Source organism: Notothenia coriiceps, unplaced genomic scaffold (genome assembly GCF_000735185.1).
Source record: "Notothenia coriiceps isolate Sejong01 unplaced genomic scaffold, NC01 NC01_scaffold00034824, whole genome shotgun sequence".
Classification (NCBI taxonomy): domain Eukaryota; kingdom Metazoa; phylum Chordata; class Actinopteri; order Perciformes; family Nototheniidae; genus Notothenia; species Notothenia coriiceps.
In genome coordinates this window covers 168,098-192,064 of record NW_011367525.1, presented here as the reverse complement: position 1 = coordinate 192,064, position 23,967 = coordinate 168,098, and the positions used below count along the sequence as shown (strand labels likewise).

General features: G+C 38.8%; 2 protein-coding genes across 2 annotated transcripts; one reads left to right on the top strand and one right to left on the bottom strand.

Moving 5' to 3' along the window:
* Positions 1-270: 270 nt before the first annotated feature.
* On the bottom strand, positions 271-10,698 carry LOC104962458 (leucine-rich repeat extensin-like protein 3). The gene is made up of 5 exons (XM_010790895.1): positions 10,486-10,698; positions 9,259-9,537; positions 8,661-8,829; positions 1,041-1,188; positions 271-298 (listed from the first exon to the last, which is right to left on the bottom strand). Exons 1-5 carry the CDS (start codon positions 10,564-10,566, stop codon positions 271-273), a joined length of 705 nt encoding a protein of 234 aa, XP_010789197.1. The 5' UTR covers positions 10,567-10,698.
* Positions 10,699-16,030: 5,332 nt separating this feature from the next.
* LOC104962457 (exocyst complex component 4-like) lies at positions 16,031-19,153 on the top strand. Its single transcript, XM_010790894.1, has 5 exons — positions 16,031-16,131; positions 17,081-17,270; positions 18,423-18,617; positions 18,853-18,898; positions 19,113-19,153. The coding sequence occupies exons 1-5, from the start codon at positions 16,052-16,054 to the stop codon at positions 19,151-19,153; spliced, it is 552 nt and encodes a 183-aa protein (XP_010789196.1). The 5' UTR covers positions 16,031-16,051.
* Positions 19,154-23,967: the final 4,814 nt, after the last annotated feature.

Genomic DNA, 23,967 nt, shown 5'->3' with positions numbered 1-23,967 from the left:
CTAATGAAACTCTGCTTGCATTTGATTTGACAATATTCTGTCAAAATGTGCAAGAGAAAAAACAAACAGTACACAAGGCCACTTTAAAACTGATATTAATATGCCTCCACACACAGTGCTGGCAAGCTGATGATTGCTTATTGACCATTTCATGTTCAGTTAAGTCTTCTTTAGTGAAAAAGCAACCCGTAACAAGCACAAACTACATTTGAGAGCTTGAGAGCGACAATAATTTCAATTAATTGCAAGGAGGGTGTAATTTTGAGGCACTTACTGCTCTGAACAGACAATAAGTGAGCTGCAGGAAGCAGTTACATCACACAAACAAAATAGCCAGGATAAAAAAAATCTATAGACAAATGATTTCTCAAAACCACATTAACATTAACAAGGGGGGCGCAACACGATTATCGGACATTTTGGCATACGCAACTGCTTCTTTAGGGTCGAAAAGAAAAGAGAACAATGGAAGAGAGGAGAGGTGGAATATGCTCTTTACATGAACAGTGTTTCTTCATCAGGCAGGGCTAATGGATCACCCACTCAACACCCAGGAAATTACCTCAGGATAGCGCCCTCCTCTCTCAGGCATGATTAATTGATCCGGAGAAGGGTATAAGAAGCAGAGATGGAGAGAGGAAAAAGTGCTGATGCGCTTCGGAAGTGGGGTGGATCGGAAACACAGTGGGGAATCGGAAGGAATGGTGCTGACCTTTTTGACTATTAATGAAAGCGGGAAACTGTCACATGTGAAAATATCTCTTGTTTCTAATGAAATCCTGCAAGAGGAGTTGACACTTGGTGCAGTACCCTGACGCGATCTATCATGATCCAAAGAAGGAAGGTAGGGCAGAGAGAAGAGAAAGAGAGAGAAACGCACACCACACAGAGAACGGCAGAGGGTTTGACTTTCAGGAAACCCAGGAATGTTAATTTCAACTCCAGAAAACAAATTATGGCAATCAATTTACTTCTGGAATAAGTAAAATGCCTTGCAACACCATATGCTTTTGTTGAAGGTCATAAACAAGACCATTAACCATTCCACAGCAAAACAGTGCATGTGTTTGTGTGTCTCTGTGTTTGTGTCTAACCAGGCTTGCAGCTCTTGCTCTGCTTTGGCCCGATCCTGCTCCATGTCTTTGTGCAGCTCATCAGTGATGGTTTTCCTCAGGGCCACTTCATCAACTGGGGACGCAAAGAGAAGGGAAAGAGAGAGTTAGAAACAGAGGATCTTCTTAGGCAAATAAATGTGATTTGCTTACAGCAATATTGTGTCTGTTGGAACACTGAGTTATACTGTCCGAAAATGTGTTATTTCATTTTAAAGAGTAATGACAGGTCTATTCGTCTTGTTGCTAGAGCTTGACAATTAGTGAATTAATCCATGAACAGATAAAAAAGTATGCAAAGCAATTAGTCATTCAATTCATTATTAAAGTACCAAACATTGCACAGTTCCAGTCTGTCATTTTGTGCTATTTCATGCTATTCTTGAATCTTAATGTGATTTCAGACTGACGCCGGTCAAGCAAAACAGGCAGGTTGGCCTTATGCTCAATGAAAGTATGACGTTTTATGATGTTTTACTACACACAAAAAATTGAATCAACAACTGATTTAATCCATGTTGAATATTTTGTGTTAGTTGTTGTAACATTGCTGAATTTCTTTTGAATCCTAGTTTATACTGTCATCTCTGTGCTTTCTCTGAGTAAAGCGAGGTGTGATAGACAAATGCTGTATGACTGACAAAGAGAAATATGTCTAGAGTGCTTAAACACACACAAACACACACTGACACAAAAGAAGCACAAACATCCTCATATCACAGCAGCGCACCAACCTATCTACATAATATTCATGTCAGGGACATCATACATGTATGATTTCCGTGTCTCCACCGCTCTATCTTGGCAGGTAATTAAGCATGAAAGTAAAGATGCCAGGCCAAAACGTGCTCTGAAGACAGGAGTGCCATGCGGTGTGCTGCGACACTGCAGTAATGGAGGGAGTGTCTGTGTGTGTCAAGATTACTCCCCCGCTGCATTAGTTAGATAGGATAATCCCTATTGTCAAGGTCTATTATTACCTGGTTACATGTGGTAACAACAGGCCGGTGGACACGCGCACACAAAAACCTAATGCCAGTTAAATCAGATCAACAATAAGACCTGAAATGTGCAATGACATTTCTTTCTTAGTTTTATAGCAAATTACCTAATACTTTAGTTAATGTGCCTATTTTGTGATTCAACCAAAAGGTGTGGGGGTGCTCTGTTTTTTTTTTTTTTTTACACATTCTCAGTATCACAAATAGAAAGTGTACAAAGACAAACAAACGTCAACAAATGATACATTTTTAAACTTTAGTTTAGTGTGAAGTTAAATTCGTTTTTTTTGGGCAGACTTGAAATCAAGACCATCTAATTCAGCTTAATTGTTTTGACTTAAAAAGATAAAACTCATTGTCTTCAATCCCTAAATCCAGATCAACATCATCTTCTAATTAAATGTTTGAAATATCACATTGCTCAAAGACCCGGTTATATTGGACCTCTTTACCAAAAGGCTTTTCAGATACCTTGTGGACAGAAGGACAGAATCCCACCAAACAAACCTCTTCTAAGGAAAGGAAAAAAACAATTGCGTCTAAAATGCTTGGCTTCAAATGATTGAAGCACCGGTGGTAGCAAGAAATGGTTTCCTTTATGGGTAGAATTGTCTTTATGGGTGCTTGCATGTCCTGAAAGTGCCACTGATGTATTCTGCTCTTTGTGATGACTTAAATAAAAGATCCATTTATAATTGAAGAAAGGAATTACATAACATTTAAACTCAACCGTCAAACATTTCAGGGGCAAACAGAAATATATAAAACGATTTGTATTGTCTTCCATGCTTGAAGTAAAGAACAAGTCAGTGATACTGGTGAACTAGTGAAAACTAGTTACCAGGAGATGGCTGCAGTTAATGCAACCGGTGTCAAGGAGACAGAGTAAATGCTCAGCTCATTAGCAAACATTTCATCCTCCACTTTCTGTTATGGGTTTCTTGCCTCCTCCTGCAGCTCAGTCACACCCACACTGTTAACAATTTGCTCTTAGAATACAGTTCATTTAATCCTTGCTCTGAATTACAACCTCTGTAGCCTTTCCGTCTCTGCAGCAAACCGCACATAAGAAGAACTCACAGCATGACAACACTTTGGTACGGCTTAGAGAAAGAAAAGCAGCAGGTAGAGGGAGGTTTAGGATGACAGGGCTTCAGAAGAAACACTCGTGCAAACAGAGGCGGTGATTGACAGTAGACAACTTTTTGCTGCAGTGTCTCCTCAAAGACAGACACTGCTGTCACCTAACTGTCCAGAGTGTGGGAAAATAATATTCATCATGTCTGACAGCACTCAGAATCTCCATTGATCCATCTGCAGAGGAGAGTCTAATTACAACTCTGTTAAGAACTACGACAGAAAGACAACCTGTAGGACCAGAACCCTGCCGAAAGGTGTCCGTCAAATAACAAGTAATAATGCTTCTGACATCAGGGTGATATGAAAACATCCAATGATATGCTATGATTGTCTTCCGTCTACAGAAATAACACGCTGGCATTTAGACGTGAAATATGTACTTCAGTAAGGCATTTTAGCAAGAGAACTGTCTCCTGGAGATAAGAGAATACACAATGTACTGCATGAATATTGCATTGTTTTGCTTTATCAGTCTAGCTTTCTACTCTGGTTATCATATTTTTGTGATAACTTCAACAAATGTGACAACATAATCAGAGCCGAATATTTTCCCTTTCTTCCAACTCACAACAACAATGTCGATGTACTGAAAAAACAAGCTGCCTATTGCCATGATGAAACTTGTGAGAATAATGTTGTGTCCACTATGTATCTAGCAACTAAATAGCTCGTAATCTTTAGGATAAAGACACCTCTATTACTCACTTTTCCCTCCAGAGATTTGTACAGTAAATGAATACAAAGTACTTGGAACCAAACTAAAGTGACCCTTTGAATCAGAGGTCAAATCCTGCCATTATGAAGTAACTATCGAGTAGGACTGGCATTTCTGTATCAACTGCCCTTTATAATATTTCACACTTGCATTCAAAAAAGATCCCTCTGAGCAGTACACTACGAAAAGTAAAATTCTAAATGTCCTCTAAGTTCAGACAAGCCTCAGCAATTCCTCATTTATCACTGCATGCTCTCCAGCTCTGCAGAGAGAGGCTTCAGATAGCTAGAAGGCCCGCAGGGTCACCTGGAGAACAGGTTCTGATATGATAAACACCGTCTGGGGTCCTTGAGGGAGGCTGGTTGGGTCAGAGACAATTCCAGATCGACAGAGCCAGTGTCACTGCTGAGTAGGACATGTAAATGTTAAAAAGATTAAAAACTCATCATCTTTTTAGACGTGTCCCCCTCGTTTCCGTTTCCACCAATCACTAAACCCTGTGGAAAAACCCATAGAGGAGTAGGGGAGGCGGTGAAGCACAGGCTATTGGCAGTGGAGATAATAGACGAAGGCAAATTGCGTTTCTCATCAGAAGTTTCATTAACCCCAGGACCCGCGAGGAGGGCATAATCTGTAACATTACCACTTCCTCACGTTTCTAGCTCGCGCTTCCTGGAGTCACCGCGCACCTTTCACAATGCTCACATAGGAGAGAACATAGAAAAGAAAAGCGCCAAGGCCAGGCAGGTGCCGTTTCTGATATATTTTCTTTTATCCAGACTCTTTCCTGTTAATTCAATCTCATGTGATGAAAAATGACCTAACTGATCAGTTCACATTTGAAGAAGATAACTATAAAAGTCAGTTTCAAAAGGAGAGTGATATATTTCAAACTCACATTTATGCACATACACTAAGTCATACACATTTCTCCTATTGTTTTTCTCTGCCTGTCCCTTTTCCCCCCAATTCTCTCTGCCGCACCAGGGAGACATTTAAGCAGGCTATTAGTCCAGCGGAGTGTGTGGGCTCTGGCATATGAATATTTATAACACATTGGAGAAGGTGTAGGAGGTTCAACCTTGACTATGTAATCAGCACACATACTGAGTCAGGCCCATGATTTAGAGACAGTCGACCTGCTGAGAGCCTCACTCGATACTCAACTCTCGTGGACACACATAATCAATGTCTGCCTCATTAAGGTCGTACCCTTTCAGAATTGGGCTGAACTTTGCAACTTTTTAACCAGATTCACAATCATCCTAGCTTTTTTTACTTCTTTAAAAAGAGCAAGCTTGATCAATCGTCCAAGTTGACTTTTTCCTTCTCCTTTATAATACTAGGTGAGGTTGTTACACATTACACCGCAGGGTGACCTTGCGAAGAAAGTAGAGGACTAAATGTCAACAGACATGATTGTTGAGGGATACTGTAAATATTTAAATAAGGGCCACTGTCTGGCAGCCATTAAAATGGCAATAATGGTCACTATGCAGAAACATAAAAAGTACAGCCATTCAATCAAAATCCATAACGCTGTTTCTATATATTTTTATTCCATTCTTCAATCTTTTAATAACTGGTGAAAAAAATAACTTCTCTACTCAATCTTTTTGCGTGTACAGCATATTTGCAAATGAACTGTTAATGTCCAGAAACAGAGAACATACAGATAGATAAGTCGGTTTGTGATATCTTTCATGAAAACTGTTGTGCTATCGCACAACATGGCATGGCATGGCATGGCATGGCAACGCATGGCAGCTTTCCATAATAACTACACATAACAAACTTCTGGTCACAAAAATTGAAATTAAATGTTGCTTTATCTTTTAATCTGAGAAACTGATTAGTGCAAACAATAGAGGAATAATTGAATACAACATGGGAACAAACTTTGTTTCCATTAGCTCTGTGGGCATTAGCTCATGCACACAAAGCTAATGGAAAATGGACCGACAAAGAAGGTTTTTTTGTGGAATTTACAGGAATAAATTCTATTAACTGTCCAAATTGTGTTACTAATGTGCCCAAACAAGAAGGCTGGGGGCTCACAAAAAATTTGGTGTCATATCACAGAAACACTACGACCAAATTAAAGTTTAACACGCACGCACACACGTCCACCTCTTTCCCTTAATGAGGCCTGGTGGTTTGTTGTGAGAAACTGTGGAGGTGTCGTTTTAATCACTGGAGTCAGTGTGGCGTGGCATAAGTTGGCCTTTTTTAATTACCTTGCTGATTGAGCACAGTCAAGGATGGGGAGGCCTGCCCACACCCTGCAGACCACCTTCTTAAGAACCAGCGCCCACGCCCCATTATGAATAGTGCAATGAACAGGTAACATTCAGACGTCCTCTGTTGGATATGTCAAGAGATAAGGATCAAGCACCCATACTATTAAGACTAAAAACTTTACCTCAAGAGAAGAAGTCGTCCCAAAATTCTATAATAGTCACACTAAATGATTTGAAAATGAAAAACTAATAATATTACTAGGGGGAAATGAAAGAAAGCTTGCCACAGTGAATCAAACCGACCTGATACATCTACACCAGATCGCACATCTTTTGATTGTATTATTAATGTATTATAGGAATTGAATATCAGCATTATCTGGCACAATAATCATTAACTCACCTTAACTTGTTCTGTTGTTCAGTGTTTTTCTTACATTTGTTCAAAATGCTTACGAACTTAATAGTACATTCCAAATGTATACGTATGTATAGATGTTGCAATTGTACAAAGCTGAATTGGAGTCAAAAGTATAGTGAGTTTGTTTGTGTTTGAGTGTCCACATACATCTTTTTAGAACGTAAACAATGTAGCTGAATAACAATCAACTATATTGATTGCATATGTCTGATAGTGACAGGGATGTTATTTGATATTTCAAATAATAAACATATGTATTTAAGCTTTATAATGAGACTTAACGTTTTGCAAAAGCTTCGAAAAATCAACTCATTTAAGTTTCTGTTCATTATCACGACTTTCCATTTCTGCTTTTTAATTACAGATTGTTTTTGGAAGTTTGAGGCAGTGGAAATTGCCTTCTTTGACATCCATTGTAAAACATATAGATTGAAACTGCTTTAATGGAGGTAAAACAGTTATAATAAAGACGAGAGGGAAAACTTTTCCATGCAGATCAAATAACCACTACTGCTGTGTTTAGCCTAGATGAGTGCTCTAACAACGTGCAGGAAGAAGTAGGGTCATTGTGACAAGTAGAGCTCCACAATGAAGAGGGCCACTAATTAAAGAATGCATGTATTAACATTAACAAAAAAACGAATTAATTAATTATTTCATTAACAGTTTGCGAATGGCAATTAATCATAACATGACCAAGGCTTCAATGAAATAAATGTCTTTAAATAAGGACAACGAAAATACAATATGCACGAAAAGTTGGAGACAAGAGGTTAAGGTGGCTATAAGTAAACACCCCCACAATAAACATCATTAACTGGACTTAAATCCTTAGAAAGCTTATTCCCTCATAACCTTCGCCTTCTAATTAACCACTATGCTGAAAAAGCATTCAGGAGAAATTAGCCATTACAAAGAACAATTAATTTCTTCAGTTTTTGAGCATTCACTCCTGTCTCTGTCTCCCTGGTTAAAAATGACTGCACAAATCCAGTTAAAACATTGTAATAGAAAAGAGTATTAAATCCGAAAAGCTTAAAATAATTCAGAAAGCATTTAGTTAATCCTCACAAAACAACTCCTTCTTCCATTCTACTGTAATCTTGGTTAGACTATTTTTTTCATAAAATTACGACATAAAACTACCAGAATATCATGCAGTCTAAATCAACACTGTTGGATTTATATTATTTAAAAGTTAAACCTTCTTTTCCTTGTGTTTATGCTTATAGTACACATTTATAATGATATAGTTTAGTTATTTTAGTAAATGTAATCCTTTGTGCTTTTATTTTGAAGGCAGCTTTGGGCACTGGGTGATTGAGGCACCTGGTGATAATGTATATATTGGACACAGGTGGTTATGGTATTGGCGCACCATTACGGCCCGTCCACACGGCGGCGTGCGTTGAAGCTTCAACGCTTCTGCCCATTCACTTTGAATGGGGTGACGTCACGCTTTGCCGAACTACATTGTAGGAGCTTTGCTTTGCTCGCGTTGCTCGCTTCAAAAGTTGAGCAATGTTCAACTTTTGAAGCTTCGACGGAAGCGTCAGCCAATCAAATCATTATGCCAGTAGCTCTAGTCTAGCCAATCAAACCGCGTGCTTGTGTCCGGGGCGGGAGATTCATGTGATTGGTTGTTGGTCGACACGCCCGCTGGCAAGTTTCAACGCACGCCGCCGTGTGGACGCTGCTTTAGAGGCAAAAACAAAATAACCAGGGAAAACACAGCAGAGGTCGCAGGTGAAACCATTGTTCTATGTATGTTTGATTATTGTAATTCTACTAAATAAATGCACAAAGACAATGTTCTTGCCTGGACATCGGAAGATTTCCATAAGATTTGCAACTGGTGCCCCAGCGGCAGTTCATTTTGAGTTACATTTTCTGTTTTATTTGGCCGATACAAACACTATATAACTGACCAACATATGCTCTGAAGACATGAACTTATTTCCTTATTCATAATGTGTTTGTGAAATATACGACAAACCCTTTACTTGTAGCATACTGGGGAAAAAAACTCACCGGGTGGTGCAGCAGCAGCAGGAGGTGGTGGGATTGAGATCACCTCAGGTACTACCACTGGCTCAGGCACAAGAGATGCTGGCTCCACTGGGGGCTGAGGAGGAGGTGCAACTGGTTCACAAGGAGCAGTAAACTCAGGCAGAGGAGGTGCAGCGAATGGCTCAGCTGTCTGCGGCAAGATAGTGACAGGCTCAGAAACAGGAGGGGAAGAGAGGGGTACCAGTTCGGGAACAGGGGAAGCTATGGTGGGCTCTGTCTTGACAGGAGGAGGAGGTGCTATGGCTACAGATGGAGCAGCAATGGCTTCAATTAATGAAGGACAAATAGCAATGGATTCATTTATGGCAGGGGGAGAAGATTTGATTGAAAGGTTAGGAGGAGCAAGTGGAGTGATCACTTCCACTTCGGCTGTAGCAGGGCATGGAGAGAGAATCTGGGTAGCAATGGGAGTAGCAGGAGGCAAAATGACTGGCTCAACAACAACAACAGCAGCAGCAGCAGCAGGTGCAGGAGGAGGAGGTGCCGCCACAGGCTCAAAAGCAGGAGCAGGGACAGATGAAGTTGGGAGCACCATGTCAATTATGGTGGGTGCTGCTACCTGTTCTGTAGGTGTTTTAGCAGGAGGTGGAGGAGGTGTAGGTGCAGCCACAGTCTCTGTGGTAGATGGAGCTGGAGGAGGTGCAACAGGTTCTACAAGGGAAGGGAGAGGAGGCAATGGGGTGATATGGTCAAAGATGGGAGGCACTGGACGTATGAAAGGAGAAGGAGTGATGGTAGGTGTCATAGAAGGTGGTGAAGAGGGAGCAGGCAGGACTTTAGGTGGAGCTTTAGGTGGAGCTTCAGGTTCCCTCATACGGTTGATGACATTCTCAGAAAGCTGCAATGCAAGAGTGAAAGAAGTGTCAGTGGAACAATGTGATGCATTTAAAGATAGCCCTATATAGTGGTTATATAAAGTGAATGCTCTTACTTAACTTCCAGTAAAACCAGTAAGACCCACACCATGTCACGTTTACATGTTTGTTTTCTTTCAAATTGAAAGACTAAACGTAGCATTGTGTGTGCTGTAAAGGTGACTATTGTTTTCAGTATTTATGCTAAATTAGATCATATTGTCATACTCTCAGTAAGAAAGCAGTAAGGGTATTTCCCCCAAATGTTCCTTTAGTAAACTATACATTGTGGAGAAGACAACGTTTTTTTTGTTCATGTTTAAAAGAACATAACACCATTAGTATAAACAGGATAAGACCTCGCTGAAAGATAACAATAGCCACAATTGTCCTACAAAGTAATAATAGACAGAGCAATGACAATTGAAGTCTTAACTAATCGACTAAAGCCTCTCAATCTGTATTTAACAACAGCTGACCTAAGTACAAGCTATTAGTCACTTCATTCACATGCATCCTCGTCAACTCAAAGAATAACATAATATACAACAAAATGTAAGATTCATTCATACATTGAGTAACTGACAGAAGAGCACGAGGCTAGTGACGTCAACGTCAACATTACCAAAATGACATTGAAGAGCTTTCTGTCTCACAGACACTGCAGCGTCTATAAACTATATATTGTTACATTGTATCCTCCTTATTTACTTTTATAATAACGTACTAGCACTCAGAGTGAATGGAAGTCAGGTTGCTCGCAATATCAGCGTAGCATAGCTGCTACAATCCATAGAGCACCTTGATAGTTACTTACACTATAACCTAATAACTTAATTACATCATTGTATTACAGGCATTGCTTTAAAGCAGTCAAAAAGCACCTGTTTAGTCAACACTAACCATGTAATGTAATGTATACTGTCACTTACCCGTATGCCCTTCACCACCGATACATTTTCATTCTCGTCCGACTCAAATGACACGCGCCGGGTACTGTTGTTTGCTCCCATTTTTCGTTAAATGTCAGTTATCTACATATAATGCCTAAATGTTAAAGTGTACTTTTGTTATAGCTAAGTATAGCCTGCTAGGGCCCACACTGTTTCGGCAAGTCTGCACTTCCGTAGCATGACGTGCTCGAAGAACGAGCAAGTTGATTGGACAGAAGCGTCAACATCCTAACATCAGTGACTGTCATTGGTTATTGTTTTTTAGCGGTAGTGTGGGAGTGAGAGAGCTTTCTCTTTTCCACTGACAGCACCACTTGTACTAACAATATTTTCAATATAGTCACTGTTGAAAATAGAAGTTTAAATAGCACTTTCTTCCAACGAATACAGTTATCATATTTTCTTGGCAAATTGTGAGAATATTTGTATATGTACATCTATCACTAAAGTAGGCTATAATATTGTGAGACACAGAACCTATATTGCACTAAAACAACATTTTTCATCAATTTATATTTATTATACAAATATTTTACAAACATCAATATTTCTAAGATGTAAGAATAGGATTATGTACGTCTTCTGTTCTGAATACATTGCTCCTGATGATAAGACTTGGCATAGCTTTCGGGTTGCTGAATGAAAAAACATATCCACAACCCTTTTTTTGCTCAGCTATATGCTCAGTTGGCAATTTGCTCTGACCTCAGAACTTCAGAGTCTTGAGTGTTCAGTATCCAGCCCTATGAATATGAATACACTTGTTAATAACTTGCCTTAAACTTCTTAAAATAAAGGCTATTTGCATAATGGTGTTAGTAATGTTGATTAAATGGAATCAAAATTCATTTAAATGTTTTACATAATGGCTACCACCAGGAAAATGTATCATTATTTAAGCTGCTTTAAGATGTGAGAAGACTTATAGGAAGAAATAATATCATAAATAATGAAGTAAGGACTTGAACTCAACACAAACGCTGGTCTGAGCAATACAGAGTAAGAAATTCACTGAGAAAATAAGATGGGATATAGGATTGATATAATCATGCCGTCAGATATGGCAGGGAAAACCAAGACACAATGAGTACATATTGAAATAGACACGTTAAATGTGCATGTTCTGACGAAGACCCTTTAGTTCAGAGCTGGCTTAGCAGAGGGTTGATTTTGTGGTCCTCCCGGCATTATTTTCAATTTCATTTACATTAATCAGTGGTCATTGTTTCTGATGTAATGAAAAACAGCATTTTCCAACACTTTGACTCAAAATTGTCATGCAATCCAATTCCACTGAAGTTTATCGACACTTACTATCCTGCTGTCTGCCTTCAATTGATCATTTCTCTGCACCGCTCTTACGAGTATTTTCCATTCATCATGCTGACATGATGTTTAAACCATTTTGTATGGGATATGTCTCTGCTGCTCACCATCCTTGTGTTTCCTTACTTTCTTAGATTTTTCTCTAACAGTCAACACTTTACTGATATTTCTCCCATGGCGTGTCTTTGTTATATATACAGCAGAGTTATTTAATCCTGGGAATTAATGTGTGAACAACAATAGTTGTTGATTTCATTTTCCATGACATGTGTCTGGGTATTGCTATTCATTTTCTAAATCTGCCTTCTGCTCCCAGTAGAGAGGATGGGGAAATACAAAATAAATCCTGCAGTCAGCACCACAGGTGTGGACAGTTCTTGGACCAATGAAGTTGAACTAATGTAATAAAACAAGGATTTACTTGCCAGCAAGGAGGCTTATTCAGCAACAGGCAGCCAGTCAAAACAGACAAACAAATCCAAAGGGAGCAAGGCAAGCAGGAAGATAATCAAACACAGAAGAATGAAACATGATAGAGGGGAGCATGCAGGAACAAAGCAGAAAAGGCTTGAAGGCAATTTGATGATATGACACAAAACAGTCATGAGAATAATTTTGAACTACTTGAAAGTGTGAGAAGGTTAGGCGATCCAAAAAAGTGAAAACCCCAACCAGGATGACCAGTGGGCAAGAAAGACATTTCAAAGAATAGAGTAATGGTGAATAAAACACTGAAGTAAATATGTAAATTAGAGTTGAGCAAGAGGGAGAAGCCTGGACCTCCATCAGAGAATCAGTTCAGTTTTTTATACTGAACATCAATTATTATTTATTTAAATTGTTATTATAAAAACAAACAAAAAAATTCTACAGGCATTAGACAGACTCCAAGCATTGCTATACCATTATATTATTGTTGGTTTTTCATTTTCTTTTACCATATCATATCCAAAAACTCATACAGCCCTGAGCCTTGCGACATTACATTGCTGCTGGAAATTTGATCTGCCTCAAGGAGAGAGGATATTATAAGGGATGACATTTCATGAGAATCATAGTCTTAACTTGATAAGTCATATACACACACACACACACACACACACACACACACACACACACACACACACACACACACACACACACACACACACACACACACACACACACACACACACACAAACTAATCTAATATTTTTTTTTTATTATGCTCCTTTCTGCTGATATTTGTTTTTCACGTTTTCTGCATTGTATATATTTGCGATACTGTGCAAGCATAAATCAATGACAATCTTTTTAAAGAATTGTCATTGATTGAAAAATGTCATATTCACATATGACTCACATTGGAATGCACAATGTACATCTTGAAAACATAGATGTTACTAATTTAAAACTCTTTACCAGGCTGACTGGGCTGTATGTTGAAGAAGACACATATCAAGGTCATCTGAACTAATTGGAAAAGAAAGCTAACAATAAAGAAAGAAAGGATTGAAAGCACAACAGATTAAATGAAGTGGTTATTAAAAAACTGAAAACACAAAGAAGGTAAATGTTTGGAAGGTAATAAGCAGGTATGTAGGGCAGGATCATGCCCTGGAGCCATGATTCAAAGTCAATTTAGACGGACTACATAGTTACGGTGTATACATACCATCACGCAACACATTGAAAAACATGCAGATCCCGAGGTTTCATCGATTTTTCATTTTCTGTGCTCCCCGAGATAATATGAATTAAAATGTTTTAACTCTTGTCATATTGTCATGGACAGATTTCCCCAAGGGGACTGCCCCATCACTAAAACAAGTCTATGATGAACAGATTACATAATAAAGAATTAGAAAATGCAGTAATACCCTGAGGGCACTCTCTCGAATGCCTCAGGCGGTATTGAATAAAGTGCTTATGGGACAGTGGTTAAATTCCAGAGTGTGAAAGGTTGTTGTTTATGACAGAATTATTATAATAAACATGATTATTATCAAGACTGACTCGCAACTTTGATAATAAGCATGCTGCTGGTGATCAAGTAAATCTATTGGTTATATTTATTTCATGATTGTCTGCAGGGGAGAGAGAACTAGGTTTTCCTGCATGTTCAGCGGTATTTTTCTCTTATCTTACTGCTGCCTAACATGTCTGATTATGTGAACATAATTTTCAGCATTACTGAACATGGATTTGTTGCAATTATTTATTTAAAAACCTGCTACTTCATAGCAACTCCTAGATTATACAAGAAGAATTTATTTCTTTATCTTGTTTTATCTTCCCAACCTTTGCATACTTTTATTGCTTTTTGGCAATATTTCTTACTGCGCTTTGTCTTGTGATGTCAATTAGATATCCAAACATCTTTACTTTATATAATACCTCGCTGTCATCTTTGTAAAATGGTGTGCTCTACTTTACAAATATATGAGATGAATGAAGAGTGTCTGGAAAATAAATTGGTCAAAAACCTTAAGTATAAAATGAGTTTGAGGCCCTTTTGTTGGTAGTGCATCAAGTTGGAGATATGAGACCAATGTGTTGTTTGATCCAATTCAAGATTATGTGAAAAATCTGCAGGGCATAATAGATGCAGTGTTTTTCTGTTTCCCTAACCACATTTCCATGGAAACAAGCAAAGAAGTACATACTACCTAATCACCAAGGGATGACATTTTATTATAAATGTCCATGGGGTGTCATTGGATAAGAGAAAATACTTCTTATTTTCTGTTGATAATGATCAAAGCTATTTCAACAAAGAAATACATCAAAATAGATCCCCAAGTCCAAGGATATTAATTATTGAATGACCAGCAGAACCAAGAATACACCTGCTTAAATGCATTATTTTACTTATTGACATACTTTACTCTTACATTAATTAATAACAGCTTCTGTTTCTTAAAGAACCATATTCACTAATTATGTATTTTAACTTTTAAAGTTTAACAATTGAGCTATTTTTTGCATAACATCACCTCCTATATATTTTTTTACTGAATCTCTGATGAAGGACACAGTAATTGATATGCAACATTTGCATTTAGATCTATATAAACAGATCACAAAGGCATGTCCTACAAAGACCTTATTGCCCTTGTAGTTAATCCACACACAGGTCAGTCAGTCAAAGTAATCACTTACTTTCCAAAAACACATCAAGCTGAAAGAAATAACCTTGGTGCTGCATTATTGGAGAAAAGAAGCTCTGTGGATTAGTTGGACTGATGGGTCCTGGGCTGCAGGGAGAGGTGATAAGAACTTGAAAATTAAACTTGGATCTGGGAAGCTACGCACCTTCAGAAGAAAAGCTGTGGCTCCCGAATGACACAGCGATTGTTTCTTTTTTTTTGCAATAGACACAAAGATCGCCCACAATGTTATCTCCTCAGTCCACCAGTGCATCAATCAGGGCCCAGGCTCCCGGGAATCGACCCCCTTTGGTCCCGAATCAATGCCCTCTCCCATTCTCATTGGTACAGCAGAGATTGTCAAAGATACAGAGCAAAGACTCCTGCCAAATCCGGCACTATATGTTCTAAATGGGGGAAGCTATTAACTCTCTGACACACTGTCTATCTCCTTTCTTCTCTGCTCAGCCTTTCCCTTATCAGTCTCATGAGGACTGGATTGAAATTGTTGTAAAGAAAACTGTTTTTCTATTGTGATATTTGTAATGCAAAGGAAAATCTTAAAATATGAACATAAAACACAACTAATAATCTTATGCTGCATCACAACACATCAACTAGGATCAGTATCTGCACAACTGTGCACAACCTACTGGATGTGCCTTTTTATTCATCTAGGGAGATCTGTGTTGACTGAGATCAAATAAACATGCACTTTTTAATAATCTAAAATGATAATGTTACTATAAAATGGCTGTTTTGTCTCAAGCAACATTTTTACTATAAAAGAATAGACCTAAAAAGATAGAACTATTACTGTAAATTGTTAAAATTACTCAGAATGTAAATAGTTTTACCTTTTTCAAATAAAGAAACCAAACACAGAATAATTAAACAGCTTATCTAGAATATATATGATAGTTATATACAAATATAATAGTTTTTAAAAATGTGATGGTGACCAAATCTGAAGTCAGAGAAAATGAGCAACACTGCAGGCAGACCTACTTTCATGTTCATACTACAACTCCCAGAATTCCTTCCTTAACTCGCGCTTGTGTCTTCCTGTTTGGGTGCCGCAGCTGGAAAAAATGGCAGCTGAGACAGGGAGATACAGGACTGCAGTTAGCAAAAACAAAGACCCTTCTGGTCTTCTTATCTCTGTCATAAGGTAAGGCTTGTCTCATTCTTTATATTTACTATACGGCGCTGGTAAGACGTATGAAAAGTCTTAAGGTGGGCTCGCATTTGCTCTGACACTCATTGACAGCTAGCTTGTATGCTAAAGCTACGTTAGCAATATCCTTCCTGCATTTTTTAGACATGTATAAAATGAAAGCACATACCGTTGCAATTTTTTATGAACGATATTGTTTATATGTCGGTTAATATCAACAGCAGTTTTATTTGTTCCTGAAGCAGAATAAAATGTTGAATCTTGGACATTGTTTGCGTATTCTCCCACAATTTGAAGCTCACCAAGTATTTGTTACAAAATAAACGGTTTTCATAAAAACCTTGTTTAAATGTACGAAAGATATTGTACATGGGTACATTTTTTACTCCGGTTGGCTTAATGAAGTGCACAAAGCTTGGCTTTCTGGCATGTTTCTTACCCACAGTTGCTGTGAATTCGTAGGATTTCGGAACTAGTAATTCTCATCTATAACTTTGAGATGTATTAAAAAGATGTATTAGGTGAAAAGTATACACTGCAATTAAATTACTATCACTGTGACTCCTGCAGCTAACAGGTGTAACAGGTGGAATGCACTGTTTTAAAAAAAAGTTGCTCTCGTTTAGAAAGAGGAACATTTATTGGAAGTTGATACAAAAAGAGTAAGAGTTCTCTAAGTGGAGGTCAGGAATATCCATTCAGTGTTTCTGTCAATGTTGCCATGCTGCCTTTACCGGAGGTGTATGTTGGAATATGTCAGTTTTCTTTTTACACCCTCGGCTGCCTTTTAAAATACTTTATGTAAGCTCATACGAAGCTCAATATCAGCTTGTAATGGTCATTTCCTGAGGGTTTCTGCTCTCCACCTCATTCATTCACACTCATGATGTGGATGTGGTAACTGAGTCAAACCTTTTACCTTTCCCTCTCTTTTCCTACGCAGGACTCTGTCCAGCAGTGATGATGTGCAGGACAGGGAGACAGAGAAGGGTCGTCTGGAAGAGGCCTTTGAGACATGTGACAGAGATTTGGACGAGCAGATCGTTCAGCATTATGCCGAACTTACCACCGCCATCAGGACCTACCAGAGCATCACAGAGCGCATCACCAGCTCCCGCAACAAGATCAAACAGGTAGGAATGGGACACTTTATACACAAATGGACACTGAAGGTTCTGGGAAACCAATACTCCTAGTTCACACTAACTTTTTTTTGGAGGGATTTTAGATTAGTGATGTGCAATTAAAAACTGAATTTGTTTATTGAATAATTTTTATTTTGTGTGTTCATACATAATAATTGATTATAGTTTTTTATGTCTTTTGTTATTCTCCAAAACTGACAGACTGACTTAATTAGCAAAAATTCTGTTTTTAAATTGCCTACTTAAATATCCTACGCTCAAGCCACAATCCTTAGTCTCAGGACATACATTTCTCTATCACACTTAACATTGATCAGCCAATACAGACCTTGCAAAAAAGACAACCCGTGTCCAAGTGCTTCTTTAAGCAAACCGAAGTGTAACCAAGTTCTGTCTTTAAATGAAGACAAGTTATGAACTCTGAAACCGAAAGATCAAAATGTGTTTTGTTTAATGTTCCTGCCGACTCTTTGAATTCTGCATTCTCCAAGCATAGCTCTAAAATCAGCTAAGCTAATCAGCCAGAAGTGCAAACACCTGTGTAGGAGTGCAGAGCTCTTAATGGAATTGCAAATTCTTTCAAGGTACTTGAACTAAAGCACAGAAACACCAAAAAATATATTGATGTCTCCCAGACGAACAAATAAAAGTGTACAAAAAAAGGGAAATGTGATTATATATTGTTTGATGTTAGATGCATTTGACTTGACAATATTAATGCTAACCAGTTAATGTCACCTTTTATTACTGTTAGTACTCTGTGCAACTGGACATTTTGATTCTTTGATGAAAGTGAGCCCCGAAAATCCAGTTTGTTAAGGGCCTAGCTGTCATGGCTCTAATCTTCCTTTACAGCTATGGCCTCATGCTCTTTTCACATTCCATGCTGGCAAACTCTGAGCTCAATCAAAAATTCACTTTTTTGACTTGATTCAAGCAGTTACACTTAGATATTAAAGAGTATTTAAATAATAGGTTGGGGAAAGCATTGCTTCACCATTAAACAGTTCTCAAAGTTATCTGAATGATGACACACACATGTATGGTTCAAACATTTAGAAGTATGGATGGACTTACTTTGTGCTTTTTATCACTCGGCTTTCTCAACAACACCTTTTTTGATTTCAACTCCCTCTTCAGGTGAAGGAGAACCTCCTGTCCTGTAAGATGCTGCTGCACTGCAAAAGAGATGAGCTGAGGAAGCTGTGGATAGAGGGCATCGAGCACAAGCACGTCCTGCAGCTGCTGGATGAGATCGAAAGCATCAAGCAGGTGCCTCAACGGCTGGAGGCCTACATGGCAAGCAAGCACTACCTTCATGCCACAGATATGCTGGTGAGTAGACTGATAACGGCTGACATGTCTCTACACCAGAGCTTTTTTGTGTGTGTGAGCATGTGTGTGAGTTTTGTCAGTTAGATGGAGAGGCAGACAGACAGAAAGGGGGAAAGGAAATTGCTTGTTAGATTTGGTTTGGTGTTGTTTGATGGTGGAGAAAGTGAGAAATGGAAAAAAGAAAAGATTGTTGTCTTGTGAGAAAACCTATTTACATAATGTAAATGCGTATCAGGCAATACAGAGGCGCTACCGTGCTTCTGAGACTCCCGGTGTGCACAGTACACATCTATAAACAGCAGCCTCTATGAAGTGTTAATGCTAAGATTGATTTCTTGGCACCAGTCATCCCTCTAAAGAATCGTTTTCTAGCCGTGAACAGTCCAGCGGGTGCAACTCTTTTACTTCAAGAGAGCATCATCTCAGTGTGGTGAGGGCGCTGCAGGTGTGTGTATGTTTGCGCGTACTCCTGTTCTTTTGATGTGTGTTTTGCAGTATGCTCGGCAGGGGAGCTGGAGGATGGTATTGAGGACTAAACGACCAGACTCTTTGATCCCTCTTCTCCTTTCTTTTACCTCCACTTCCTCTCTCCCTTTCTCTGTCACACCCACACATATTCCTCCAGACTTTGGTAATAATTAGGTTGCTAGAACAGTGTTATCTGAGGAGGAGGAGGTAAAAGGAGGGATGATAGTATGCCCAAAGGACCATGAAATATTCTCTTTGTGGAGGTGGAAAGAATTGGAACTTTATCCAACCTGTGCTCAGTCAGTGTTTTTGAAAGGTCGAAGTCAGTACCACACACTAAAGCCAAATTAGAGGAGTTAGTTCTGATTATAAAGTGGCAGACCAGCATCCTTTAAACTTATATTTTGTTAGTTTTGGAACTTCCCATATTCATTTCTAAGTTTCTGCACTTTAAAGCTAAAACGAACAGCTTGCAACGAAGCAGTATATACATGCTGGATACTCAGAGGTCAAATACAAAGTGTATTTTTCTATAGAGCAAGTCAATTAATGTGTTTTTGAGAAAAGTTGGTGTATTGTTTACTCATAGAAGCCATGTATTTACCTTTTTTAAAGTTATTTCAAAATACTTTCTTTCTCTAAACAAGTAAAACATGCTTGTTTCTGGTTCACATAATAGTTAATGTGTATGGAGTCTGTTTAAAGATTTGTGAATTAGAAAAAGAACCTTTATATATTACTAGATACATATTATTGATCAGATAATGATCCACATGTTTATTTGAGTACCTAAAGACATTTTTGCATTGTTCTCTAAATGTGTTTCCCACATACATTGTATACTACCTATACAATCCCACACTGTAACATCACACTGCCTGTGTAATTTCTCTCAGAGTCCCTGAAGTGTTCATTCCCATCATGCTGTCACTCATTACTGCACTCATCTGTCAGATGAACGTCTCCCTCGTTTCCCCATGCACCTTATGTTTCCTCTCCCTTCCTTATCACTATCTCCCTCTTTCCTTCTTTCTTTACCACAAAGTTATACATGTGTTGACTCATGCAGTGTACTGGATGTCTTTGTTCTTTATTTGCTGTGTAGTGTGGTAAGTGTAGATTAGCCAGGGATACTTCCTAGCTTCCATCTCTCCTTCAATGTCTCTCACTCTCCATAGTGTGTGTGTGTGTGTGTGTGTGTGTGTGTGTGTGTGTGTGTGTGTGTGTGTGTGTGTGTGTGTGTGTGTGTGTGTGTGTGTGATTCTGTGTGTGTGAGTGATTCTGTGTGTGTGTGTGATTCTGTGTGTGTGAGTGATTCTGTGTGTGTGTTATGTGAGCTTTATCTCCAAGGGTTGACAATTAGAATTCAGACTATGCTCTCTGTCTGCTATTGAATGGCAGTCTTAGGCCCCATGGGTTTGGTTAAAAAACGATACTGGCTTTAGTTCCATAACGTGTCCTCTCCTCTCCTATATCTCCTCTTATTCCCTTGTTCCTGTAGTGTCACAAAACTCAGGTGCACACANTTATGAGCCTGCTAGGCGTCCAAGAGACCAGGAGCAGCCAAGGATTAGAACTGGTTCTCCTCACACCACAGCTCAATTTCTCTCCGATGGCCGTTATTTCTTCTAATCCTTGGCTGCTCCTGGTCTCTTGGACGCCTAGCAGGCTCATAATTATAAGGTTGTGGTCCGTCATATGCATTTGAATATTCATGTTCAACTTCTTCTGTGTCTTCTGTGTCGAAACTAGCATTGGGATCCATGTTTATTAATACGTTACACCGGCTGCTCTCCCCCTTGTTTCCCCCGTGTTACGTCACACGCGGGAGGTCACGTGCGAGGCTTTTTTATGCGGAAGTGAACATTTCTTACAAAAACGCCAGATGTCACTGTAGTGTATATTTCTGTATATTTTTTAGAAAATCTAGTGTACAGTATACATCATTTTCCTACACATTTATTCACAGGTGTCTTTAACCTGGAAGTTGCTCTTTAAGCATTACACAGCAAACTAACATGACCTTTCTGCTCAAGCTCCAACACACCAACATACGTTAGGACTCAAAATGTCTTCAACTTCTTTCACCACCTGCAATTTAACTTTTATCTTCATTTGTGGTCATTGCAGATAAAGGTGACTGGGGCTCCCTTTTAATTGAAATAGATGAGAGGAACCGAGTGCCTTTCTTCTTGAGTGGGCTGTCAAACAATAATTAAATTGCAATGGTATTTCACCCCACAGTGAAGCAGTCATTGCAGGCAGGTTGTGGAAGGCAAGGTGATAATCGTTTTTTCTTTGTTGGAAGACTCAGGAAGATAACTGGGGGACTGTTGCTGTCAAATTCCAGTAAGAGTTCAAAATAATTTGAGTGTTCTAAAGCTCAGGTAACAATACTGCAACGTGCCTCACATGATGCAAAACCCTGCAGTGAAAGTGCTTCACAGCTTGAACACAATGAAATAAAAGGATTTGTGAACCCCCAGGTCATTGGGGGGAAAACAGAGACACACATGAGATGCATGAGGCCAAAATGTTAAGGTCATGTTCAACACAAAACATGAATTATTCATGCATGTTAATTTACAATAGAAAATAATTTATTAACTTGAAAAGCAGTACAATTGAGGTTACTGCCAGAGTAAGGCCATTAGAACTCTGAGGCAACCAAACACATCACATTTGACTCAGATCTTATTATTTCCACACTATCTTATGCAATATTGCTGCGTAGAGTGCACAGAACAAGGGGATTTCAAGCAATAGTGGTGTTTTTAGATGATGGCAGTATTTCTTCTGTTTGGCTTTAGGGCTACAAATGAACTCCAGGAGATCTGGCTTTGCATGTTTTGCTCTGGTAAGAGTGAAGTAAAGGCTCTGTGAGGAGTTCATTTGGGTTCAGCCTAAACTCATTTGTAGCAAGGAGCGGCTGCAGGGAGCAGATTTGCCTCTGCCTCTTCTCTGTGAGTCATCAGAGCAGAACGACTCAGAGGAAAGGATGAGAGAAGGAGGGATGATGGGGGGGGGGGGCTCTTACACCAACCTGTCTCTTCTTCTTTAACATACCATCTCCTCCTGTGTCACCTCTCCATCCAGTGTTTCTCCCTGGGTTTCCTCCACCCTTTCCTTCCCTGTCTTTTCCCCTTCTATTACCCAACATTTCCTGTTTTACTCCAACCATCTCTTTTCTCTGTTTCTCAATCAGACTTTTTTATTTCTCATTCTATTTTTTCCCTCCAATCCATGTCTTCCTCCTACCTCCCTCTTTCTCTCTCAATCTATCCCGTGCATGAGTATCCAACTCTTAACACTTAAAGGTTAGTTGTTGTTCTGAAACTTCTGCCCATTATTTCGGCATGTAGTCAAGCAGCTTGTGTTGGCGATATAATTGCGTGTCAGACTTTTGAGTGAGAATGCTGACCTTCTCCCAGAGCTTCTGTCTTACCATCCACCAGCCAGGCTGTTACATTTCTCATTGCCCCCAGGTCAGAAACAGACAGATAGCCCAGCCCACAGAGTTTTACATGTTGTTTATTTTTACATAAATACATACAGTGACAAGCACACATAATATTCAAATTAACAGAGTTAGAATGTGTTTATTCCAATCTGATTTTCCAAGAGTGTGTATCAGGGAGTTGTCATTCTTCCTTTAAATGTGTCCAAATCAGCAGTATTATCAGACATTTCATATTTATTCATGATAAATAACCTAACTGTAATAACTGCAAAAACATTGTATACTTTATACACAATCTTAACCAGAGTCAAAATAATAAAAATGATAATCACAATGACTACTCAGGTTATTCATACATACATCATCATACTAATAATAATGGCGATTCTTAAAATAACAATAATTTAATTGAAAGTGTTTAACAAGAAAATACATAGTACAATTACAAAGGAATCACCATAGCAATGACCTAATGCAAACACACAATCAACCAGCTGTAAAACAGCGTCTGTGAGATCAACCACCCCAAACAACATAGCTATCACCTACCTACACATAGAACCATAGACAGCAACATACTAGCAACCATAGTTGGTTAAAGTATAAACCCAATTCAATTCATTTTATTTACAAACGTTTAAGAAATACAAGTACAATCACAAGGCATAATGGAGATATGTGAAATGGGACATCCCATTATCTACCCAAGCTTAAGAAAAGGGGCTCAGATATGGCCCAAGCCTGTTTTTCAGGTCTCAGGCTAGAAAATGACATTCTCAGAACAAATGACCATATCTTCCCTTCTAAAAGGGTTAAATTGATAATCTTTTTTCTCAAAGTAATGATAAACCTGTGAGTTGGATGTAGAAAAAAGTCAGAATCAATATAGATGTTTATTATTTTAAAGAAAATTCAGATTGAACATGGTAAAAAACTGTAAATTATAGTGTCCGTCCAAAAAATATGTTGTACTTATAGTGAAAACTAACCTTGGATGATGGGTTAGTAGACTAAAAGCTTTAGGGATCAAAAGTTCAACATATAATAAGTACCCTGTATCAATAGACCTGATCAATCAAGTGATATTTGACCTTTTTAGACAGATTTAGCAAAAAAACCTCTTCTGGGGCCATTTGGGTGGATTTTCCATATCTCTGGCCCCCCTTCTTCGATTTTGACATGTGACATCTCTTTCTGACCGTTAGAGCCAATAGAATCCAAGGGAAATCGTCCCGCACACACTCAAGTTAAAAAAAAAAAGGTGGCGTCTCTGCGCATGCTAGCTTGCAGCAGAGGGGAGACATTTCCCTGCTCTGATATCAAGCAACGGAAAAGCTGTTTTATTGCTTATGGATTATCAGAACATTTCAAAGGGGACGCAGTCACATTGGACATTAACCTATGGATTAACTACAGTATCGT